Source organism: Gymnoscopelus microlampas (genome assembly GCF_963454915.1).
Source record: "Gymnoscopelus microlampas genome assembly, chromosome: 3".
Classification (NCBI taxonomy): domain Eukaryota; kingdom Metazoa; phylum Chordata; class Actinopteri; order Myctophiformes; family Myctophidae; genus Gymnoscopelus; species Gymnoscopelus microlampas.
Genome location: NC_139940.1, coordinates 46242691 through 46267607, shown reverse-complemented (window position 1 = coordinate 46267607; position 24917 = coordinate 46242691). Strand labels below are relative to the sequence as shown.

General features: G+C 41.7%; 2 protein-coding genes across 3 annotated transcripts; one reads left to right on the top strand and one right to left on the bottom strand.

Moving 5' to 3' along the window:
* Positions 1-1480: 1480 nt before the first annotated feature.
* clec3ba (C-type lectin domain family 3, member Ba) lies at positions 1481-6104 on the top strand. The gene is made up of 3 exons (XM_084052506.1): positions 1481-1704; positions 2322-2420; positions 4241-6104. Exons 1-3 carry the CDS (start codon positions 1608-1610, stop codon positions 4639-4641), a joined length of 597 nt encoding a protein of 198 aa, XP_083908632.1. The 5' UTR covers positions 1481-1607; the 3' UTR covers positions 4642-6104.
* A 1585-nt stretch (positions 6105-7689) lies between these two features.
* On the bottom strand, positions 7690-24433 carry cdcp1a (CUB domain containing protein 1a). 2 transcript variants are annotated; one of them, XM_084053775.1, is made up of 10 exons: positions 24192-24433; positions 21537-21755; positions 20025-20414; positions 19201-19590; positions 17444-17641; positions 15350-15533; positions 14246-14439; positions 13351-13704; positions 12981-13068; positions 7690-12398 (listed from the first exon to the last, which is right to left on the bottom strand). In XM_084053775.1, exons 1-10 carry the CDS (start codon positions 24259-24261, stop codon positions 11930-11932), a joined length of 2556 nt encoding a protein of 851 aa, XP_083909901.1. In that variant the 5' UTR covers positions 24262-24433; the 3' UTR covers positions 7690-11929. The 2 variants fall into 2 exon arrangements, with proteins under 2 accessions (XP_083909901.1, XP_083909902.1); XM_084053776.1 differs by having other exon boundaries at positions 21537-21752.
* Between the last annotated feature and the right edge of the window lie 484 nt (positions 24434-24917).

Genomic DNA, 24917 nt, shown 5'->3' with positions numbered 1-24917 from the left:
AAAACAAAACCTCTTAAATCCACTTTTTATTTTGTTTTTGTCATTTCCTGAAAAATGAACATTTTGGAGTTAGCTGGTTTCTGCCGGACAGCAGAGATATACTGTACAGTGTACACTGTATTTAACCCATCATAGGTCTATCAGGAGCAGTGGGTTCTACAGAGGCAGCACCCAGAGAGCAGTTAGGGGTTAAGTGCCTTGCTCCGGGAGTCAGGGACACTTTTACACATAGACCAGGGCTGGGACACAAACTGGGGACCTTCTGTTTCCCAGGCATGGTACAAAAAACACAATTTCACTTTCTCCCTTTCCCTTTCTCTCTCTCTCTCACACACACATAGACACACAACTTGATAGGACAGCTGTTTTAACTTTAGCTTACCTATTTGTTTAATAAAATACCCTAACCGTACACATTTGATTAAATGGATGATGAATGACTGTCCTTTCGTTGATTTGATTGTATTTCTATGATGTCGACTCTGTGTTGAATAGCTAGTGGTTCAAGTACATTTATTAGGTGGTTTCAAAAAGTTACAATGTTCTTTAAATGCATCGTGTAAACAATACAATGTCTTGATATTAAAAAGAAAATGTACTTTTTAATTTGTACTTTCAAACACTTAAATGTTTTGACAGAGCAACTTTCATTTTGAAGTTGACTATTGAGTATTTATTGAATATTTGACCAGCAGTGTCTATACTTTACCTGATGTACTGGGGTTACTGATTCTAATAATGTACATTATATTATCATTGCAATATAATGTAATATTTATATTTATAAATATATTTAAATGTTATCTTACTCACATTGTCCAATATGTGTGTTGTCCTACAGTGGTCTTCACTGTTGCACTCTGAGCTGCTGTCTGTTCTAATCTGATTTAAGAGCAGACTTTGGAGTGGCTTGAAAAAACTTCATGAAAAACACGAATTTGCCTGAGGGAGATTTAATATTTGACATCTCCATCCTAAAAAGCAAAATGCAGCAGGGTTGCTTCATTACACAAGTTCTCTCCATGTGTCAAATGGACCCTGTCCAGCCCAGTAAGAGGAACCAGATGTAGGGGTCTGTCAGGGACACAACAATAACACAACAGAACACTGCCCTCGTACAGACATACGTCACTTGTTAATGGTGACTGCCATTTGCCAAACTCCTTAGAACTTGTGCAATGCATCGGCATTGTAAAACAGCATTTTCTCGTGTGTTTATCATTATTGAAATATGTTGAAATCATTTCCTTTTTAAAAAGATATTGCTCCCCAATCAGCAATATAATATTGCTGAAAGTGGTGCACTTGGGGCATAGTTCTGGTGTTCTGTCACTACAATTGGGGAACACATGGAGCCATCCCAAACATGTTAAAACGCCGCGTACAACACTCTTGTCATCCTTTGAAAAGAAACACCAAGCGTCTGTTCCACATCTGTAAAACATTTCTTCTCTCTGAGATAAGACTTCCTCATGCAACCCTGTGCCGCCATTCGTTGTGTAAAACACATGAGATCTGTGTCGTCGTAGCCACAGAGAGCTGTTGTTGTGCACCTTCAATAATATCAAAACTGGATTTACTTCCACTGGATTGATTACTGTGGAGCTATGGATACTAGAGATGTGTTCCTCATGCTGTGCGTTGTGCTGCTGGCACATTCTACACTCCAGCAAACCTCCCCAAAGAAAAAGAATGGCAGAAAAGGTAAGATTGCTTTTATCTTGACCAGTGGTGTAAAACGTAACTAAGTACATTTACTCAAGTACTGTACTTCAGTACAATTTGGAGGTACTTTTAATTTACTGGAGTATTTCCAATTGTCTATACTTGTACTTCTACCCCACTACATCTCAGAGGCAAATAGTGTACTTTTACTCTACTACAATTATTTGAAAACTTTAGTTACTAGTTACTTTGCAGATATAAACTATTACATTATAACACATACATTAACCACTTCACCCCTATTTTATACCTAGGCTATTTGAAAATAGCCGATCTACAAGCTCACAAGATGTGACGCGTTGTGAGCTTGTAGATCTGTTATTTTCAAACATTTTAGTACTTTTACTTTTGGTACTTTAAGTACATTTTTTATTCCGAACTTTTACTTCAGAGTACTTCTACATTTAGGTATTGATACTTTTACTTAAGTAAAACATTTGAGTACTTTTTCCAACACTGATCTTGACAAAACAAAGCATATGGCTTTGAAAATCTTTGACAAGAATACCATATTTGTTTTATCATACATTGCTGCTTTTTTTTTTTGCTGTAGATTAATCATGTTGCATTATTTGGCTCCTTTTTACTTTAAACAGACGCTGCGATCAATGCTGCCATAGAGGAGATGAAGCAACAGATTAATGACATTGTTCAGGAGCTGAATTTACTGAAAGAGCAACAAGCTTTACAAACAGGTACTATATGTGTTAGCCAGTTTTAGTAAACAGAAAATACATTTTCAGATCGTGATATCAATTTAATCCAATCAGGAGAGAGAGCTCATACAGGATGCAAGATAAACAAAGTGACATTGATTGGAAGTGATGAATGAGAATACTAAATTGAAACTGGAACACAGGCTGATAAATGATCTTTGCGGGGTTCTCTCTCCTGGTTGGATGAAATGTGTAACCCACCCAAACATGTGTTTTCTGTTGACTAAAGAGTTGGAGAGACAGGGAGACCCCTGTTACTGAACAAACACTCTGTGGCAATGATTACTATATTTGCTGAACTTTAAAACTTTTAGTTTAAAGTTGGCAGTTATAAAAAAACACAAAAAAAAAACACAATACTTAATTTCTACCACTGCTTCATGAGCGTTCTTTATTTCCCCATGCAGTATAAATGTGATGTTATGTGTGGGAGGGAAGGAGGACCTCACATGGTGAGCAGCTGCTCCATGGATGTTAGTCTTTAGTCAAGGATGACACGGTAGGAGGGGGGGAGCAAAGTGATGCTGAATTTACAGTCTGTTGTAAGACCCCGCGTCTCCTGCTGAAAATAGCACATCTACAAATCAGCCTTATGAAGGCTGATTTATACTATGATTTATACTTTGTCTATTTTGAAAAATCGTGGAAAATGTGTGGAAATCTTTGAATGTATGTTTTAAAGCGAACATTTTTTACTCCGATCTGTGTTTCTGGGGGGTCCCTGGAACAATGTATTTTGAGATGGGGGTACACGGCCAAATACATTTTGGGGGTCCTTGACATGGAAAAGTCGGAGCACCACTGATATAGCAACATACTGTTAGGATTTTGAAAACATTTTTAGATTATGTATTTGGCCACTGACGATATATGTACGGTGATATATTGTCAGGTCAATGGCCGCCGAATGGCCGCCAAGGACTATTTTGGATGATCAATTTCTAATAAACGGGACAATAATTGTATCTCCCCAATTTGGAGTTACCGTGCATAATGGCGAGGAAGCTACACACCCCACACCTCTACCAAAGTGTCATTACACCTTCACCCATTCAGTCCGGGAACGCACCTGTGTCATTTTAAGATTTCTTTGGTAATTCAAAAGTAGCAGATATACAAGCTCATAGCTTGGGCCCCACCAGGTCTGACCAACAAGTATTGTTTTATCTTTTTGTTATTTTAATAATGAGTTGTGTGTGTGTGCGCCTCACCCGATGAGCTATTCTGGGTAGCGTGGGGCTGGCCCTAAAGTAGAGTCCTGCCCGAACCTCTACCAAAGTGTCATCGAGCTTTAAACCCAAGATGGAAGGAACAGTACAATATCCTCTCATTCTCATTCCCCTTCAACAGCCATAGCTAAATGTGTAGAGAGGCCACCTGGGAAACAGAGGATGCCAGGTTCCCGGCCCCAGCTATGTGTAGGGCTGTCACGATTACAAATTTAAGTTGACGCTTAATTGTCACTCAAATAATTGCGATTAATTTAATTGTGTGTTTGGCATTGAACATTGGAACATATGAGCATCGTAATCCAAAATTTCACAGCGCATATATGACAAAAGACTGAAATTTACAAAGAAATGATTGACATATTTAATAATTAATTTTATACTTGTAGATCTGCTATTTCTGCTTTTTTAATACTTGAAAATGTGTGAAACTTCTTCAACATGGAAACGATTATGATGATATGCAAAAATAATTGTGATTAGACGACGTGACAGGCCTAGCTATGTGCCCTAGCTTGAAAAAGGGCATTTCCCCCGCGGTATTAACCCAGGTCTCCCCTTTCCTTTCAGTTTGCCTGAGAGGCACGAAGATACTCGGCAAGTGTTTTCTGGCCGACGCGGTGAAGAAGTCCTACCACGCCGCCAACGAGGACTGCATCGCCAAGGGCGGCAGTCTGAGCACGCCCGTGACCGGTGACGAGAACGACGCGCTGCACGACTACGTGCGCCAGAGCATCGGCCCCGAAGAGCACATCTGGCTGGGCGTCAACGACATCGTGACCGACGGCCACTGGGTGGACCAGTCGGGGGCCGGCGTGCGCTTCAAGAACTGGGAGACGGAGATCACGCTGCAGCCGGACGGGGGGCGTGGCCAGAACTGCGGCGTCCTCTCCACCACGGCCAACGGGAAGTGGTTCGACGAGAGCTGTCGCGCCGAAAAGGCCTCCGTTTGCGAGTTCAATATTGTCTAGTAAGGACGGTGATTCTTAAAGGGCAAGACTACTTTGGTAGAGGTTTGAGTTGTGTAGTTACCTTGCCATGATGTAACTCCAAAGGTGGACAAGAAATCAAAAAGAATTGCTCCATTGATTAGAAATTGATCATTCAAATATTATGCTCCTCATTGACTTACATTGTACGGTGAAACAGCTCTCAAAGTCACTCTTTTAGCACGTAAACGAACACAAACAAAGCTGATTCAGACAATATAGAACATCACCAAACCCAGTAATGTTTGTTTTTTTAATAGAAATGTCAACTTCCTGTTGATTTTACTATTTGAAGATCCGGATCCAGGTCCGCCGATCCAGTCCGGGTTTTCTTCCTAATACAAATAGCGATATCAACAAGAAGTTGACAAGACTATTATTAAAAAACAAACAGTATACTGGGTTTGGTGATGTTCTATTGTCTGAATCAACTTTGTTTACGTTTGTTTACATGCTAAAAGAGTGAGAGCTGTTTCACCGTACAATATAAGTCAATGAAGAGCATATTTTAAATGATCAATTTCTAATCAATGGAGCAATTATTTTCGATTTCTTGCCCACCTTTGCAGTTGCATCATGGCAAGGTAAGTACACAACCCAAACCTCTACCAAAGTGGGGTCCGTTCCGGGGGGACACACCCAGGGGTCCTTGACCGGCTGTTCGACAATAGCAGATATACAGGCTGGCGGACACGTTGTGAGCTTGTAGATCTGCAATTTTTTTACAAATCGTCTCGTATTTTCAATTTGAGGGTCTTTGACACGGAAAATGTTTGAAAACCACTGGCTCTAGACTAGAGGAGGGTCATGGTGCAGCCTCCTCAATCCTCAGTATGTCATTCTGTTGAAAAAAATATTCAAATCAGCACAGTGCTATTGAGTATAGAGGTTTGAGGAATGTTATGCTTCAAGTCAATAGGTCGCTGTTCCTATAACAAACCATTACCTTTTGTTGGTCATATGACATAGAAAGTCACAGTAGTTTGGAATGCAGAATAAGTATTAGCTAAAAACACTGGCTCCTAATAATTAGTGTTATTTGTGTATGAAAACTGAAATGTAATGATTTAAACACAATTTTTGAGAAATACAACTTCTTTGCTGTGTTGTTTCTTTCTGGTTAGCACTAAACCAGAACCCACTGTGGACACTTTCAGCAAGTGGTTGCTAGGCATTATAGTCCATGTAAAAAATACAGAGCTTCGAGAAATGTGGTTTAAGTCTTGTCAGTTGTTTTTCTCTTTTGTATATCTATCACATTCACATTTAGTTGATTTTTTCTGTTGTGTTTTTTTGTAGTATTCTATTTACTTTGATTTTAGATTTAAATGTTAAAAGGGTATATACTGTAGGCACAATAAGCCTTTTGCTTCAACCTGCACCTTTTTGGTCGGTTTCACTGATTCATATATATGAAATGAATACATTGTATTTTTTTATTGCCTTTAATTACCAAAATAAAACTACTACTACTACTACTAAAAAAGACGTGCCATTTTGCTGAGTCATATTGATATTATCGCTGTTAATACTGCAGTGGTTTTGTATCACCCAGCTGTAAACAAAGCCCCGGATGAGTGCAAGGTCCGCCATTCAGTTAACAGTAAAGTAGCCTCGGAAACCCATGCCTACAGTAAAGAAGAATAAACCTAACATATTTGTTTTTACTTATTTGAATTGTTTGTTTTACTGTTCTGTGCTCCATTACTCTCCTGTGCTTGTATAGGATTCACAGTTCATTGATATAGACGCCGGCACAAGCCAGCATGTGGCTCCAGAAATAGATCTAACAATGCTGGCTGGATGATGATGAAGTGTTTAATATCATTTTAATCTGCTTTGGTGCTTTAAATAGCAGTGTGAACATACACACTGCCAGGTCTAAAAGGAGGAGCCTCCTCTGTACCTCAGTGAATGAAGAGACACTGGATTTTCTGGGTTTGAGTGTGTGTGTGTGTGTGTGTGTGTGTGTGTGTGTGTGTGTGTGTGTGTGTGTGTGTGTGTGTGTGTGTGTGTGTGTGTGTGTGTGTGTGTGTGTGTGTGCGTGCGTGTGTGTGATTGTAGACTCGACCACAATCGTTTGACAGCTTTAGTTATTAGTTACTTTGCAGATTCAGATTATGAACAATTAAGCCAAATTTGTATCAAAAATGTTATACATTTTTCGGAATTAGTAGCTCTTTAAGCTCGCTTGCGCCGCAACACACTGTGAGCTTGTAGATCAGCTATTTTCGATCAGCCTGATTCTAAAATGGCCATTCTGCATAATGAGTATACTTTTACTTTTGCTACTTTAAGTATTTCGATGCGATCTACAAGCTCCCAATGAGTCACGATGCGCAGTATTGATACTTTTACTTAAGTAATAAATGTGAGTAGCCTACTTTTTCCACCACTAATAACCAGTTGGCTAGCAGGTTTAATGGCACATGGAGGAGTTGCGTCATCCTGTGGTAAAGCTGCTCTCTCAGCAGGATTCCCTCCCAAATTCAGAGACAAATGCACCTGCACGTCTCTGGCTCTGCAGTCATATTTATGGGCAGACCCTCAGTCATTCACTCCTGGGTGTCACTCCTTTATACAGCAGTGGTTCTGTCGAGGACCCCCAAATTGATTTGGCCACGGACCCCCATCTGAAAAGCTTTTGTGCCAGGGACCCCTATATGTTTTAAAAGGTTTAAAACATTCTTACATTTTTTCTTCTTTTTCAAAGAAGAAGGGAACCAGGAGACCTGGTACCGCCAGACCCCAAGTGGTTGAAATCTGAATGGCCGGGCTTCGCATGACGTGTGTCCCTTCTATGTCCCTTCTATGACGAAAGGGGGACAGACTTTTTTGGCTGGGGCCGGGGGACAAAGTGACCATGCCCATGTATGGAGAAAACAGATGAAGTATATTTTCGATCCTAAGAGCGGGCATTTAATACCGGTTTCCTGAAGAAAGCTTAAAGTTGAAAGAAGTCCAGAGTCCAAGGATTTAGGTCAGAGCATCTTTTTATTTCAGCCTGACCGGGACGTCTGCCATGTGGGTTCCGATCAGCAGCGCCCAGTCACAAGTAACAACAAAGCATTTATACAGAGTTCACCTTCTACCACAAGAGGAGGGGTCACGTAGTTTTAGACCAGCCCCTGATCCCTGTTCACCAATCACACATCAATTACAGGAATATTGAAAGGGTCGTGGCCGAGCCCCCCGCAACACCCTGTTGAAACACATTTGCATTGTCCTTGTAGTGTAACAACTTGTCTTATTTCTAATTATCAAACTTTACTTTTACACAAAGGCTGGTTTAGTCTTTCTTGTTCAACATCTCTCAAGCTTTAGAATGAATTCACACACTCTATACTTTCATGGTTACAAACCGCAGTTAGACATACATCAATAAAGCAACATTTACTCCAGACTGAATCTTTTCCTTAAATGGCATTTCTCTTGGTTAACAGCACAGATCATAGTTATCCACTTTATTCATTTCAACTATAGCATATGTTTTCACACTGTGTTACTTACTACAAAATAAGCTTTTACCCAGAAATAACAATCTGACTCTAACTTCATCTCTGTCCCATGTCCTAGAGACAGAGGGAATTAACAGATGTTCCCCTTTGACCATCACCCTTGCATAAGGACAATAGCCATGAAATCAACCTCCTGATTAACAAAAGAACTTGGCTCTGTGATTTGTTTTGAGTTCACACCTAAAGCTGGGTTCTGCTGTTGCAGAACAAAAACCAGGATCCTCAGGGTGTGACTGATTTAATCAGACTTCAAATCTCTTCCTGCCCAGACCCCCACTCACCTGGGCTTCGAAACTTAAACAATGGCCAAGAACTTTTGGAGTGCTTGGGAATGTAAATTGATGATCGCCTCCCCCCAGATGGGACAGACACTGTTTCCGACTCCAAACACTGTTAACTGCAAAACTCAAAATCACCTAGCACAATATTAGACCTTCCAATGTTTACCCATTTAGATGGAATATTGTGGTTATATCATGTTGCCATGTTTGAAACGATACCACACAGATACAAAGCCTCATGTAAGCCCGACCCCTTGGGTCTGGCAAAAATGTCAAGATTAATCTAAATGTTTCAAAATAGCCACATTTAATAGTGCTAAAGTGGTTAAACTGATTTTGATGGTATAGTAACTCATTTAGCTGGGGACCCCCTGGAGCCCCCTAAATGACCCCTGGGGGCCCCCCCGGACCCTACTTTGAGAACCACTGGCTTTATAGAACATTCAGTATCTCACCTGGTTAGCTCTGCACAATATACCGTTAACCTTTAAAATGAAGGAGCAACATTTGGGGTTCTATGGGAGACGTACCGTTTGCGATGTCTCCCTCTGTAGGTGATCCTCTGAACTGTTTGATGTATCCATGGTGTCTCACAAGGTCTTTAAAAAAGAAACTACTTCATCACCAGTGGTGTAAAGTAATTAAGTGCATTTACTTAAGTTCTGTACTTAAGTACAATTTTGAGGTATTTGTACTTTACTTGACTATTTCCTATTTCCAATACTTTTACTTCTACTCCACTACATCTCGGATCCAAATATTGTACTTTTACTCCACTACATTTATTTGAAAACTTTAGTTACTAGTTACTTTGTATATTTTGATCATTATTACAAAATATACATTAGCCCTATATACATTTTGCCGTTTGAAAATAACCGATCTACAAGCTCACAATGCGTCGCGATGCGGTGAGCTTGTAGATCTGCTATTTTCTTTTTCTTTTTTACTTAAAATTTTTATCCCAAGATTTTGTAACCCTATTTTTTTACACCCAGTGCCAATTGTCTATGTAATCCTGGGCACTACCTTCCCTCTGCCAACCTAGGGAGGCCAGGGCCGAGCTCATGCCTCCTTCAATGTATGAGAGCCAACTGACCTTCTTGTCAACTGACAGGGGAGAGTTTCCCTGGTTGGACGTAGCGCGTGGAAGGAACACGTTATTCCAACCAGTTCCTTTCCCCTCCATCAGGCGCCCTGGCTGACCAGGGGGAGGCAGTATAGTGACCAGGATTACTGCATGTTTTTGTGAGGGTACCTACCCTAGGAGACACGGGGAGAACATGCAAACTCCACACAGAGTAGGCCCTTTCGCCAACCCCACCTTGGGTATGGGCACTGATGACGTGGAGGAGAGAACACGCCCCCAGCGCCCACAGCGTCCCCTGCGGGAATCGAACCCAGGACCTTCTAGCTGTGAAGCGACAGATCTGCTATTTTCAAAAGATTTACATACATTCCATACATTTGAAAACTTGTGAAATGGGACATTCTGCATAATGAGTACTTTTTACTTTTGTACTTTAGGTACATTTTGATAGCAAATCTTGGAATTCCGGACTTTTACTTGTAACAGAATATTTCTACATTGCAGTATTGATACTTTTACTTAAGTAAAAAATGTGAGTACTTTTTCCACCACCGTTCATCACTATATTAAACCACCCAGACCCAGAAGGTTTCTTCCATGCATGCACGTTTGTATTTGTCTTACAGGCAATGTCTGTATTTCACACACAGGTGGACATTTGCAATACTTAATTTAAACACCTGATACATTATGGCTGTCCAAAAAGGCATATTTGGCTGAAAATACAATTCAAAATCTTAGCATTACTTATTTAGACGACACGTAAAGCAGCACTCTCAGACATTGGAAACATACTGTACATATGTAGCCTATTTGGTTGTAACATCTCATGTAAAATTATGTACAAAACATCAATACAAACACAAATGAAATACATTCCTTTGGTTAAAAACAATACAAAGGCCTCAGTGGAGGTGTCTGGCAGTAGAGGAGCGGCCGTGACTCAGGAGGTTTACAGTAGAGGAGCGGCCCGCTTGGGAAGCGGAAGGTTCCCACACCGGTTTGATCCCCGTCTCCTACCGGCTTCACCTTGAAGTGTCCTTGAGCAAGACAGACACTGTGACTGAACCCCTAAACCGCTCCCGAAGAGGCTGGTTCGTTGCATGGCTGTGTCTGTGAATGTGTGTGTGAATGGGTGATTGTAACGCACCCTATAGCCGATTGGCTATTTTAACCCTTTCAGACCGAGAACGCATCTGTGTCATTTTAAGATTTCTTTGGTCTATTAAAAAATAGCAGATCTACAAGTTTTGTTACAACTTCTAGGGGGTCCCTGGAACAAAATATTTTGAGATGGGGTCCGTGGCAAAAATTCATATCATTTTGGGTGGTCCTTGACATGAAAAGGTTTGAGAACCACTGATTATAGCAACATCATTTTTTTTCAAAAAACTGTTTTAGAAGACATTTGTAGAATCACCCCATAAGCAAAGATTTGAGTTAAAAATGTTTGCTTTAAAAATATATATATTTTCAAAGATTTGCTCAAATGTTCACGATTTTTTTTAAATAGCCAAATAAATTAAAAAAAAGACACAGATTCTTTCCCGATCTGAATGGCTTAAAAGTGTAAATCGGGCATGAAGGTAAACTTGATTATCAAACCGAGTGTGTGCCTTCACCCACGGACAGGTTTGAACAGGTGCTTCTGGGCACAGGGCTTAAAGCTAAAACTAATCTCACAACTGAACATTTTTGTCAGGCCAAGTCCCAATCTGTGATTTATGAAACAAAATACACACACACACACACTAGCGCTGTATTTCCTAAACAATTGACACAATATGTAGAATTATGATGTTTAGGTATTGTCATTCTAAACCGTTGTTCGACACAGCCAACCAGTTGAAGAAATTGCAGATTGAGGCTTTAACCTAGCCTGGTAAACCCTTCCGGTCGCGGAATTCACAATTAATTTTCATTCGAAAATGAAATGTGAATGTGAATACCAGGCTAGCTTTAAAGGGATAGTTCACCCCCAAAATTACTTTTTTTCAATCGTTCAAGTCACCCCATGGAGACTTGAATTCATGGATATTGTTTTTGTTTTTGGTTCCGGTAGGAGACACAAAGAGTCTCCATTTTGTGGTGAACTATCCCTTTAATCATTGCTTTTATGAAATATCCGAGACCATTATTTAAAGATGCTTCCGAACAAGTATTCTATTTGTAGTTTTCTAATAATCATAGATCTAATAAAAAAATCAGTCGTGGCGACTGAGAACTTTAGTTCATGTGGGCATGAAGACCGTTTCTTTAGTGTCCTTCGAGCAAAATCGCAACTTATCACATAGACGCCAGGGGGGGTGGGGGACGCACCTTACAAAGTTCATGGTGGTCAAGTTACAGCTAAGTGATAAGACCGGCCTCCGATCACCTCTTCAGTCCCCTCCCTCGGGGTCCAACCTGGGCCCCCGCACCACCTCCTCGCTGTGGTGGGAGGAACCGTCCGCCTCCCCGTGGATCTCGGTACCATCGTAAATCTCGTTGTCCACCATGGGCGGGCCGTGGCTCGCGGGTCTGTTTGGCAGCGGAGGCGCCTGCTGAGACTTGGCCACATACGACTGGTAGACTCCAATGTTCGTGTGCTCTGCGTCGCAGCCCGACGGGCCGGGCTGGTCCGTGGGGCCCGTGAAGGGCTGGTAGGTGTCCACCTCTCCGTAGACTTCCATCTCCTCCTCGCCCTTCCGCAGCAGGTGCGTGTAAACGAGGTCGTCCTCGATGGAGGCGTAGACGTGCGACTCGTTGTCCTCCCGCGACTTGGGGAAGCCGTTGTGTTGCCCTGGGAGGAAGCTGGCGCCGTTAGGGTTGTAGATGGACACCTGGTGGTTCAACTTTTTCTTCTTCTTCCTGTTTGGGTATGAGAGGATGGGAGGGGGAACAGTATTTAGAGTGTCTGTGGAAAAGAACAATGTAAAGAGGTGGATAGTGACATGATTGAAAACTAAGATCTAATCATGTACCCAAATAGCAGAAATTATCTGTTTTCATCTACTGGTGATTCATTCTGAAGTAATTACTTGATTCTGTTTGGCCAGAGGCTGTTTTCAGGAAACCATATTCAGTATTCGTCAGGTTCGGATTTAAAAAGTTCAGAATATTACAATACAAACACATCACTTTGAGAAGGAAATGCATTCCCCCAAGAACTAATGGAGTAATGTAGACAATCTAGTCTCAATAAACATGTGCCAATGTAAGTGGGATGATCAACTCCGCTGTGCGGTTAACAGAAAACAATGCACTCAGGTGGTTTGGCAGAGAGCCAAACCACCTGATACAAAGCATTGTTTTTCAATAACTACATGGCTTGTCGTTGACTATCCCTCACTTATGGGTGCTTAAGTACACAGCAATAGCTGATAATAACTACAACTTGACTAAACCAGCTTTGATAAACATTGCAAGTCTAGCCGATGATGACGCTCTCACCTGATCACCACACAGACCACTGCTAGTATAGCGATGGTAAGAACACACAGGACAGCCACCACACTCAGGACGATGGTCAGGATCAGGTCTGGTTCATTACAACAAGAACAAACAGACAAACAGTTTTTGAAACTGTAGTAGTTCATTTTGCAATTTAGTTTTATGAAACACTTCTGCCCCATATACACATTACCTCGTCATACGATGTACAGCGAAAATAGCCGATCTACAAGCTAATATGGATGCCAGGTTTAAAGGGGTTTGTCGTGCAGCCCTAGTTTACACAAGGGTTGATGAGGGAACATTAAAGTCACTAATGAACCCCCTCCCTCCCTCCCTCCCTCTATCCCCAGGTGAAATGTTCTCTCACTCTTGTTCTTCTGCAGGGTGATCTGGGAGATGACGCTGAACTGTCCCGACTCGGGCATGCAGTTGGACATGTTGAGGTAGAACTTCTCGTAGACGAGGACGTCGGAGGTGGCCTCGTCCTCCCGGCGGCTGTAGATCTCCTCCGGGGAGCTGAAGGCCCGCACCCCGATGTTGGTGTGCCGGTTGCCGCACTTGGGCCGGCTGGCGTTGGCAAACTGGATGCTGGCTTCCATCTTGGCCGGCACAGAGACTATCCAAGCCACTGTGGAGTAGGCCTTCATGCCTGCCGGCCAGCCAGGAGTGGCCAAACGGGTGGTAGCGCCTTTCTTGGGAGACACAGTGAATATGTACCTCTCTGTAAGAATGAGAGAGAGACGAGAGACAAACAGAAAATGAAAAAGTTAATCAAGGCACTTCGATGGCTTAAAGACTAGTTAAATGGCTTTTCGTGACAATATCGTGATGTATATCCTAGTGAAACAGGGGCTAGGTCGGTGTCTCTGTACTCTGTTTGTTACTGTACTGCCTATTAGAGTTCTCAAGTTCTCAATGGGCCTGAAAATTAAAGCCCGGCCCTAGCGCCCGAACAATTACCATACTTTTAGGCCCGATTTTCGATCGCCGATTGTCAACCGTTCTTCTTCTTCTTTAACACGGGCTAGGAAGGTCGGACGGTGACAAACTAGATACCTGAGTAAAGTTCACTTTGAGCTTTCTCAAGCACATCCACTGCCTTACCTTACTGTTAGGCCGGCCCGGCCTGGCCCGAAAACATCGGGTCGGGTAGGGTCGGGTTCAGGCAGAATTTGAGAACTCTACTGCCTATTTCTCACCTCACGTTATCAATTCATTTATAGTCCCTGGTTGAAAATGTTTCACCAGTTTTGATATCTCACCAAAGATCTCCGCGTTGAAGCGGCCATTCAGCAGCGACTGTGACGCCACCAACTCTTTGCCCCCCGACCTGGAGACCACGACGGACACGTTGCTGTAGATCTGCATCTTCTGCACGGGCCCCTGAGGGCAGAACTGGCCCACGGAAGTGCCGTCGTCCTCGGAAATCTTGAGAATTCCGCTGCTGTCGTTGCACCTGAGGAAGAATTGTGGTAGAATTAACACTTTATAATTGTTACGTTGTTCTCCTTTTTACCGTCTGATTATATTCTGACCATATGAATATATATATATTCAGAGTCAAGATGCCATGGCGCAGGCACAGCCCTTGTATGTATTGTTTTTGGGTACAGCTTGGTCCCGTGACACAAGCAGTTGTCTCTCTTATCTTTGCATATTGTCTCTGTCGGGTGGAAACCTCATATGTCCAAAACTGTTACTTTTCAGGATTCAAATAAAAAATAGCAAAAGTAGCAGATCCACAAGCTCAAAACGCGCCGCTTCACGCTGCGTTTCGAGCTTGTGGATCCGCTACTTTTGCAGCTTTTGTGTGACACTGTAGTATGATCAAGTAGGGCATTAATTTACGAAAAAACACAAACAGTTCAAATATGGAGATAGGAGGTTATATACTCTCTCCCCCTGCATTTCCCCCAAGAACGACAGTACCACCACCCTGAATGTGTAATGTACTTCTCCCATGAGCTGTACTGTATGTGGTGTATTAGGGGCCGTGTCCACAGAAAGCACTTAATGAGCACAGGAACACTTTGGACATCATGCCCAGAGCGCTAGCTGCTCGTAGCGTTTATTGACACGCGCGATGTTTGAACCCATCAACCGTTGCTGTGCTCGAACGTCCTGTCATTAGTGTTATTAAGACAAACAGCTTACGGTGAAACAATGTAAACATGGACTCATGGTTGGTTGTGGTAAGGATTCAACGTCAGGTTGTAAATGGCTGGGTTGTCAGACACAGACATGAGGATGAGCCACGCTCCTCTCTAAAAGTTTAACTATTTTCTGCTTAAACATCTATCTTATAATGTGAAGTGTCTCAGACTCCGTTTGCCTCAACAATCATTAATTGATACCAAATTCCTCACCTCTGCTCGGGCAGAGACTGCCTCAGGCCGCCGCCGGCGGAAGCGGACGGCCACAGCTCCACGGTGCCGTGGGGCGGGGGACGCAGGGTCCACGTCATGCTGCTCAGCGGGGCGGGGGGGCAGTTACGTAGGTCAGGCACGGTCAGGGCGAAGGGGCTGGAGCATCCTCTGAGCTCAGGACATTCTGGAGAAATGACACACATGTGCACTTAAGCAGTGGTTTTCAAACTGGGGTTCTGTGCCCGAGGCACACCAATGGGAAAGTTAAAATGTCAAGGCACAGCTGTGCTCGTGGCGAAAATAACCGTTCTACAAGCTCACAAAGTGTCGCGATCTACTGTTTTCGCTCATTTTGAAAATATATATTCTCTTTTTTACATTTTTGCCTATGACATGCCCAAAATAGGGTTGCCAGGTGGAAATTGGTTAAAATATATATATATATTTTTTTTTTAATAGTATAAATTATAGAACTTAAAAATAAAATTATCCTTAAGTTTTTGTATAGTTATATTGGTGCAATCCCAAGTCACACCTGGACTTGACTCACAGGCGGCACACTGTTTGGGAAGCACGTCTTTAGAGCAGGTTCTCAAAGTGGGATCCTTGAGTGAGTTCCAGGGGGTCCCCAGCTAAATGATAGCTAGTTAGGAACCAAATGGACCCTTATGGGTCTGTAACTCTGAGAGTGTACAAATGGAACCAATGGTCCATTTGGTTCCATTTGTACACTCTCAGAGTTAAATTAACATTGATTTTACAATATAAATTGGGGTCCCAGAGATAGAAATGCCATTAAATGGGGGTCCGTAGCCTAATGCATGTCAAACTGGGGGGTCCTTGAAATTAAAATGGTTGAGAATCACTGCTATAGCCGTAAAAATCTTCTCTTATGGGGCTCCCTGGCATATCTTTTCAAATGGGGGTCTGCCGGCAAATAAGTGTCAAGTTGGGGGTCCTTGACATGAAAATGTTTGAGAACCACTGCTTTAGGTAAATCATATCAGAGGGCGAGATACAGTAGGACCTGAGAGCTACAGCATGCAAGACAGAGTGAAACTGTGATTCCAAACAAAACAAAATAAAGAAGAATATGTTTTGTTGAAAAGGTGATACTGTAGGTACAGTACACTATATCACATGTAATAATTGCATGACAATTAGGAAGATCCTCTAGCAGCACATCAACTCTTATGATATCATGAGCAGTAAATGACACAAAGCGGTCGCTCTGTGAGCTGGTGTGTGAATACATAGAGCTAAAAAGGTACATGAGTCATGGCAGAAGTTTGCAACGTTACCATTGTGTGTGACATGAGTCACGCGAGCGGTCAACCACACCACGGAGCCGGTGATCCACAGTCTGATACTGCACCTACAACTAGAGCCTGACAGATGTCAGATTCATGGGTGCTGATGCCGATACTACAGGCTATTACTGATGTTTCTTGAAAAAAAAAATGTATTCAATTTGAAAAACATATATTATTACTAGTGTTTGTTCAGCAACGGGCAGCTCTTTAGTGAAAAGAAAATAAATCTTCAGGACGGGATACCAATTTTATCCTGCCAGAAGAGAGAACTCATACCACTGAGTAGAGGTGTAACGATATAGAAACTGCATCGAAAAATCGTTTTGAATTTTCAACGATCTACTATATCGATATGCAAACAGCTAAATATCGTATTGTTTGACTTTGTATCGTATCGAATCGTTTTGCAATGCAAATAATCGTATTGAATCGTTCTGCAATGCAAATAATCAATTTTATCAGTACTAAGTACTTTTAAGAAGAACAAAAGAGAAAGAGGGGTTTATATCCAGTATCCAGGTATTTATTTTTCACACATAATTTTTGGGTAAATAAATAGTTACTATATCGATTTTAAATCATTGAATCGAATTGTATCGTTCTAAATTAACCTGTTCTGTATCGTTCATGTATCGTATCGACTAAATCACTGAATCGAAACATATCGTATCGTTCTAAATGAACCTGTATCGTTCATGTATCGTATCGACTAAATCACTGAATCGAAACATATCGTAGGGCTCTAACAGCCACACTTAAAGTACAGTAGTGTACAAGTTACCTATGATTTGCCTGGCGACCACAAGGAGGTCTTCAGGGTGGCAGTCCTGGAAGGACAGCTGGGCCCGTTTTCCTGCCGGAACGCTGATCTTCCCCTGGGGGACGGAGTCCATCTGCATCTCACAGTCAGAGTCCGGCGTGGTCTTCTCTATGTTCAGAGAAAGGCCCTTCTTCTTCGTAAGATCGACGCTGCACTGCACTGCACACATGATACAACAATAACACATCAGCATTTTGTCCGCAAACGAATGCCTGAAAATCAGGAAGGTCTGCAAATATCGATTATCTTATCTTGATGAATTGAATACATAGGACCACAATGGAAACAAGCCCTCAGAGCTTTTTGTGTTATCCTTTTATCATCATTGTATGATCGTACGCTGTACTTTTTTGCAAACTGTACACAAAGTATTCAATCAAGCAATATTTTCTTAGCGATTATTCATTTGATTACGGTGTGTGTGTGTGTGTGTGTGTGTGTGTGTGTGTGTGTGTGTGTGTGTGTGTGTGTGTGTGTGTGTGTGTGTGTGTGTGTGTGTAATGTTCACAGGTATACACACATTAGGGCAGTCCATCACTGCCAGCCATATATAGCACAGATTTGACATAAAGGAAGTGCATCCTTGAAACAATGCGTTCGTTCTATTGGTGACTCTGTGGTGATGACGCAATCCCAGAGCTCCCCTAAGTTAACCAATCAGGGTTCATATAAAGGCCACGAGGCCATGTGTCGTCATGACATCATCTTGTACCATGTTCTAACATGCAACGTTGTCATCAAGTCAAGTGCATCTCAGGTCGACACCAAGAATCCATGTCAGCCAAGATTTAGAAAAAGACATGTTTTCTGCTACAGTCACAATATCTAAAATACATTCTCCTGACCACTCATACAGTGTATATAAGAAAACCTTTTGATCTCCATTTTTCATATTTTTGTTTTTTTCCTAAATGAAAGCTCTGTTATAGTTTTTTTGTATGACAGTGTCAAACGTAAGTGAAACAAAAGAAGAAAAGAAAAGAAGAAGCAATGTGAAAGCAAAAGCTCACAGTGTGTAGCATTGTGATTTGTTATGAGGTTGTAGATGTGCTATTATTGTTTTTATCCACCTATAATCACATGCCCCAAATAGGGACACCAGGTTAAACGTGGTTTAAGTGTGTCTGTGGGTTTTAAAAGTAATAACAAGCTTGTGACTAAATAATAACTGGTATCCATTGGAACACAAGTTCTTTTTTTCCTATTCCTGAAAAAAAACGGCTTTGGACATGCAGCGTTTCCAAGACCTACAACGACCACCAACCTCTATGGATGTATATATTATGTATATAGCAACCACTTCATAGAGTATGTTATTGAGATATATATTTATACAAATAAATACAAATGTAACCTAACAATTGGAAGATAAAAATAAATAAATACATAGAAAGATAAAATAAAATGATGATTTTAAATAGTGATGGTATGCTACTAGTGATAGAAAATATTGTTATAATATAATTAGTAAAAGGTATATACAAATTGTTTACGTCTGAAAAACTATTGTAAACTGAAAGTTTTTTTTTGTTTTTTTTTGTTAAATGTAATATTTGAAGACTTGTTTATTTTATTTTGTTTGCTCTTACGTTTTCTCTATGCTACTGTGATTCTATGATACAGTTGTACTGTATGTTCAACTGTTTTGTTTAAAAAATAAATCATGACCGAAATAAAAAAATAACTAACTAACGGCAGTACCGCATGCTTTTGCAAACCTGGGAAGCTCGTCCTGAGAGCAGAGACCTTGAAGTGGACAGAGAGTCCCGGGGAGTTGGCGCGGCTCCGGTCCATGTCACAGTTGCTCAGGGTCAAGGAGAAGTTGCCCCGTATCTGCGTCGCCTGACGGGCTGTCAGCTCCAGCACAGACCCCACCCCTCTGCCCCCCAGCGTGCCCGGTACTGTCAGGTACTCCATGGCGGCCCGGCCGCTCTTTCGACACCGGGGCTGCGTGTGGTCCACAAACTGAACGGTGGCGCTGTGTTTGGCCGCGACCTGAAAGTCCCACTCCATCACAGCGTCATCTGGAAGACTGTCGGGGTAGTTTGGAGACAGCAGCTCTGAAGAGGACATCCCTTCTGGTAAAACCACCTGGATTCTGGCAAGTGCTGCATGGGAGAGAATGAGGAAGTGAATGAAGACTGTCAGAACACGCTGGGTTAATCCACTGGATGTTTGATCACATCCACCCAGGGTTTGTTTTGTAAAAAGTACAGAGAGGGGACATTTTCTTAACCAGTTAAGCCCTATATACTTTGTCGTACGAAAGGTAGTTCCCAATGCGTTACAATGCAATGTGTTTTCAGCTTGTAGATCTGCTATTTTCTATTTTTTTAAATTAAAAACATGTATTACATATTATCTTTTATTACATTTTGATATAATGAAACATTAAATCAAGTATTCAGTATCACACAGTCTACATTCCACAAAAGAAAATGCATGTATTTAATTCAGTCTAACCAGAAGCATATCCATATCCATATCCCATAAAGATTAATAACCAGAGGGGGGATGTCAAATGCAGTCTTTACAAACTCACATTGGATTTTCTCCCCAACGGACACAGGGAACAGGGCAGCTTGCAGTTTCTGCTTGGCCGGCACTTTCAGAGAAAACCGACCCTGGTTTTGCACCTGAGCCCCGCGGACGGTTCCCTCTCTGCAGTAGGTTCCGATGGCCACCACCTCCTGCCCCTGGAGGGAGCCCTCCAGGGTGTACGTGTGTTTGTCCGGACAGCTCTCCCTGGGATCGATCTGCCCGAGGCCCGTCTTGGTGAAGTCTATTCGGAACACCGCCGGGACCGTGGAGGAGGAGGAGGAGGAGGAGGAGGTCGTCAGGTTCCAGGTGAAGGTACGGTCGAAGTCCGACAGAGGAAGGGAACCCGGTGATTCAATCAGGACGATCCCATCACAGAGCTTTGTGGTACACTCTGTGAAAAGCAGGTGCAGTATTGGTCACGCATTGTGAGCTTGAATATTTTCACTTTTATGTGACATTCCGATGACAAAGGAGTAGGGGATTTTCTTTTTTTTAAAACAATAAAAAGTTGGAAGAGGGAGAAACAAGGTTTCTGCTTGACAATATACAAACGCACACAACATTTTTAAAATGCAGAAAGCACAATTATGATACTATCAAATCATTTAGGTAAGATAACCATTAACCACGGGGCGGGATTAACCACCAACGGCAGTGGCTCAGGCAGTGGCTCAGGGGTAGAGGGGCCGGATGGGAACCGTGACACTAACTCCCCCAGAGTTAGTGTCAAAGAGCAAGATGCTGAACCCCTGATTGCTCCCGATGAGCAGGTTGGTGCCTTGCATGGTTTCCTCCACCATCGGTGCATGAATGTGTGTGTGTGAATGGGTATGTAATGCACACATCTATGTAAAGCGCTTTGGATAAAAGCGCTATATAAATCCACCATTTACCATTCACCACTTGAACCATAGCATCCATATTCAAAGGGGAACATTAGACAAGAATAGCCAAATCTAAAAGCTCACAATGTGTCACAACGTGGTGCGTTGTGAGCTTGTAGATCGGCTATTTTTGGGCAAAGACATTTGGCGTAGACGTAAAATAGCTCACAGCGCGTGGCATCCGTCGTACGACGTAGCATAGATTAAGCATTAGCCTACAGACCTGTCAGATGATCTTTAACCTATTAAGATAACGCATCATTTTATTTTCGTGTCATTTTAGATTTCTTTGGCTATTCAAAAATAGCAGATATAAAGCTCATAGTGCTGCACCGAGTGCCGCACTATGAGCTTTATACATTTGTAACCCAAATCTTTGCTTCTGGGGGGTCCCTAGAACAACATATTTTGAGATGGGGGTCGGTGGCCAAATACATATAATTTTGGGTGGTCCTTGACATGAAAAAGTTTGAGAACCACTGATATCACGATTTTTCAAAAATAGCAGATATACAAGCTCAAGCTTGTATATATCTATCTATATATATCTGCTATTTTTGAATAGCCACAGAAATCAAAAAATTACACACAGATGCATTCTCGGTCTTAATGGGTTAATAAACACTTACTTATGTATTTTAGAATCTCCACGCTGAACACATCCTGAGGACTGGAACAGTTGAACTCCAGAGAGGCAGCACCCGCGTCGCTCAACCGCACAGACGCACCACACTGTCTGGAGGAGCGGCCCTGTTCGGCACACACCACGCACACGGACCCTCTGACCTTGTTCCTGATGAAGACGCTGGAGCCCCGGTCAGGGCTGAGGGTCAACTTATTCTGGACTCCTGGAGGAGGGTGGGGGGGACAGGGGAACAAAAACAAGATGATGAAGATAACTTCATTTTCTTTGAATGTCACGATGCCACAACATGTTATTATGACTAATGAGTAGGGGTGGCAGTAACCTGGTCTCTAGAGGCAAGAAAACTGGTCTCAGAAGATTGGCTTTGTCACTGGTTCTCAAACTTTTTCACGTCAAGGACCCCCAAAATGATTTGGCCGCGGATCCCCACCTCAAAATATTTTGTCCCAGGGACCCCCGGTAGCAAAGATTTGAGTTACAAACATTCACTTTAAAAATATATATATATTCAATTTTTTTTTGTTAAATGTTAACTTCCTGCTGATTTTACTATTTGAAGATCCAGATCCGGATCAGCGGATCCAGTCCGGGTTTTCTTCTTAATAAAAATGGCAAAGTCAACAGGAAATTAAAAAAGAATATTTAAAAAACAAACAGTACTGGGTTTGGTGATGTTCTATATTGTCTGTTATGTATATTGTTTTCATGCTAAAAGAGTGACTTTGAGAGCTGTTTTACCGTACAGTGTCAATGAGGAGCATATTTTGAATGATCAATTTCTAATCAATGGAGCAATTATTTTTGATTTCTTGGCCACCTTTGGAGTTACATCATGGCAAGGTAACTACACAACCCAAACCTCTACCAAAGTGGTCTTGGGTTTGTATCTGTTCTGGGCTGCAAATGAGATTAGAATCAGAAAATGTTATATTAAGGTCCATATAATGTGTGTTTGGTAGTGCTGTTGTGTTGTAACAAGCTGCTATGACTGACTGCGCTGTGAGCTGAGGGCGACAGCCTGGCTTCACTCCCTCTATGACTAATAAGCCTTTATACCTCCTGAACAAACAGGCCTGTACACACACACACACACACACACACACACACACACACACACACACACAGCAACTAATGCGCAAAGACAGTTTACATAGTCTATTCTCTCACACACACACCCCTGTTCGCACTATTGTCTCATAATTTGTCCCTCAAAAACTATGATGTTCCAGTAGCAGACATTTAAAAAGCAAAAATAGGCTGCCGACCAAAACTCTTTTCAGTCCATTTCATGGTAATAAACGAATATAAACACGCCTTGCAGCTACTGATACTGTGTATAATGAATGAACAAAATATGGGCAGAGATTGTATTTTGTTTTCAGTTCCATTTTCAGTTCTTTAGTGGTGATACAGCTTGTTTTCCAGTCCAGAGGATGACTCATAGCCTACGTGCTTCAGCCTTTCACAAGACTAACATTTTTAACATTTTCCAACAGTAAAACTAGACTTAGACCAGCTGTAACATGTTCCATGGGGGAAAGAACAGTCCTACATCATATTATCTATTTATTGTTTACTAATACATCCACACATATAACCTGCTACTGGATTCATCATTCAAGCCAGTAATCTTTAGCAGTGGATCTCAAAGTGGGGTCCAGGGCCAGGGACCCCCAGGGGTCCTGGAGGGGGTTCCAGGGGGTCCCCAGCTAAACTATTTGAACCAAATGGACCGTAATAGGTGTGTAACTCTAAAAGAGTAGCTACAAATGCAAATTAATGTTCAATTTGTACACTCTCAGAGTTCAATTAACACTGAGGATTTTACAGTGTATTGAGGTCCTATAGTCAGAGATTAAAATAAATTAATAATAATCCATCAGCTGATATCAAACGGGGGTCCTTAAAATATTTGACACGCACTTATCCAGTGGTGTAAAATAACTAAGTACATTTACTCAAGTACTGTACTTAAGTACAATTTTGAGGTATTTTTACTTTACTTGAGTATTTCCAATTTCCAATACTTTTACTTCTACTCAACTACATCTAGGCCATTTGAAAATAGCAGATCTACAAGCTCGCGATGCAACGCATTGTGAGCTTGTAGATCTGCTATTTTCAAAAGATTTTTATAAATGTTATACATTTGAAAAATTGTGAAACGGTACACACTTTTGGTACGTTAAGTATATTTTGTTACCAATACTTTTACTCAAGTAAATTTTGAATTATTTGAATTGTTTTCCTTGTAACAGAGTATTTCTACATTGCAGTATTGATACTTAATTAGTTTTACTCAATGTGAGTACTTTTTCCACCAGTGTGTTTGATATGCACTATCACGTTTATTAACAAATACGTAAAGGTTTATTAAGGCTACACTGACTTTTCCTCAAGTAAAACACTCAAAGGTTAAATAATAGTATTTGATGATTTGTAAACATTAGCCAGTAAGCATACCCAAACAAACAACAGGGCCTAATCATGTTATAACTATTTAAATGCCACATATAAAGAGTCAGGAGGATGAAACCAAACATTCCACCCAAACGGCAGTAATAATAGTTTTTTATCAGATCGACAGATCAGCAATATAATCAACAGGTTATATTAGTAATTATAATTCATCACTTACCTGATACACTGAAGGAGAAGAACGCAAATAAGTAAATATGTAGAACAACTCTGACTACTGATGAGATCATAGCTACTGTCCTTGGAGGAGAAACAAGACAATAAATACATAAATAAACAGATTAGATTGATCCTGAGCAGCGCATGCTTTATGGCTTATTATCATCCAGCTCATAAAGGTGAAGTCCGGCCGTTTTAGTGCTTATTATTATCTACAGTAGAGATGCAGCGGTGCTTCCTGTTACTATACTGATCAGTACCAGGGTGTCACCAGAGGTATGTCAGCTCCTCCTCATCAGGTAAAGCATAGAGGTATAATATATCTACAGAACGGACTGCCCCGTCGTCCCCACCTATTCATTTCAATGAAAGTTGCTCATACAAGCGCATGAAGCACCCGGAAGTACCTCTACTGGATTGGCTCCAACGTTAAGAGCCAACAGAGCAGGCGCAGTAGCGTTTCTGACGGTAGACGCACACGCAGTAGCGTTTTAAAAGCAGAAGTGTTGCTATCCCAGATTTGACCACCAGGCGACGGCAGCTTCACTGTTCCACCGCGGTTCTGGGGGCCTGAGGTGTCTTGGAGGTAAAGGCGTGGCCCAGTCGGCAGTTTTGACGACTGCACGGCGCACGCGTCACCATAATATAATATTTAGATATGAATTATTATAAGGGCAGTTCTAAATACACAATAGGACAATAACAGTGACTCTCTCTCTCTCTCTCT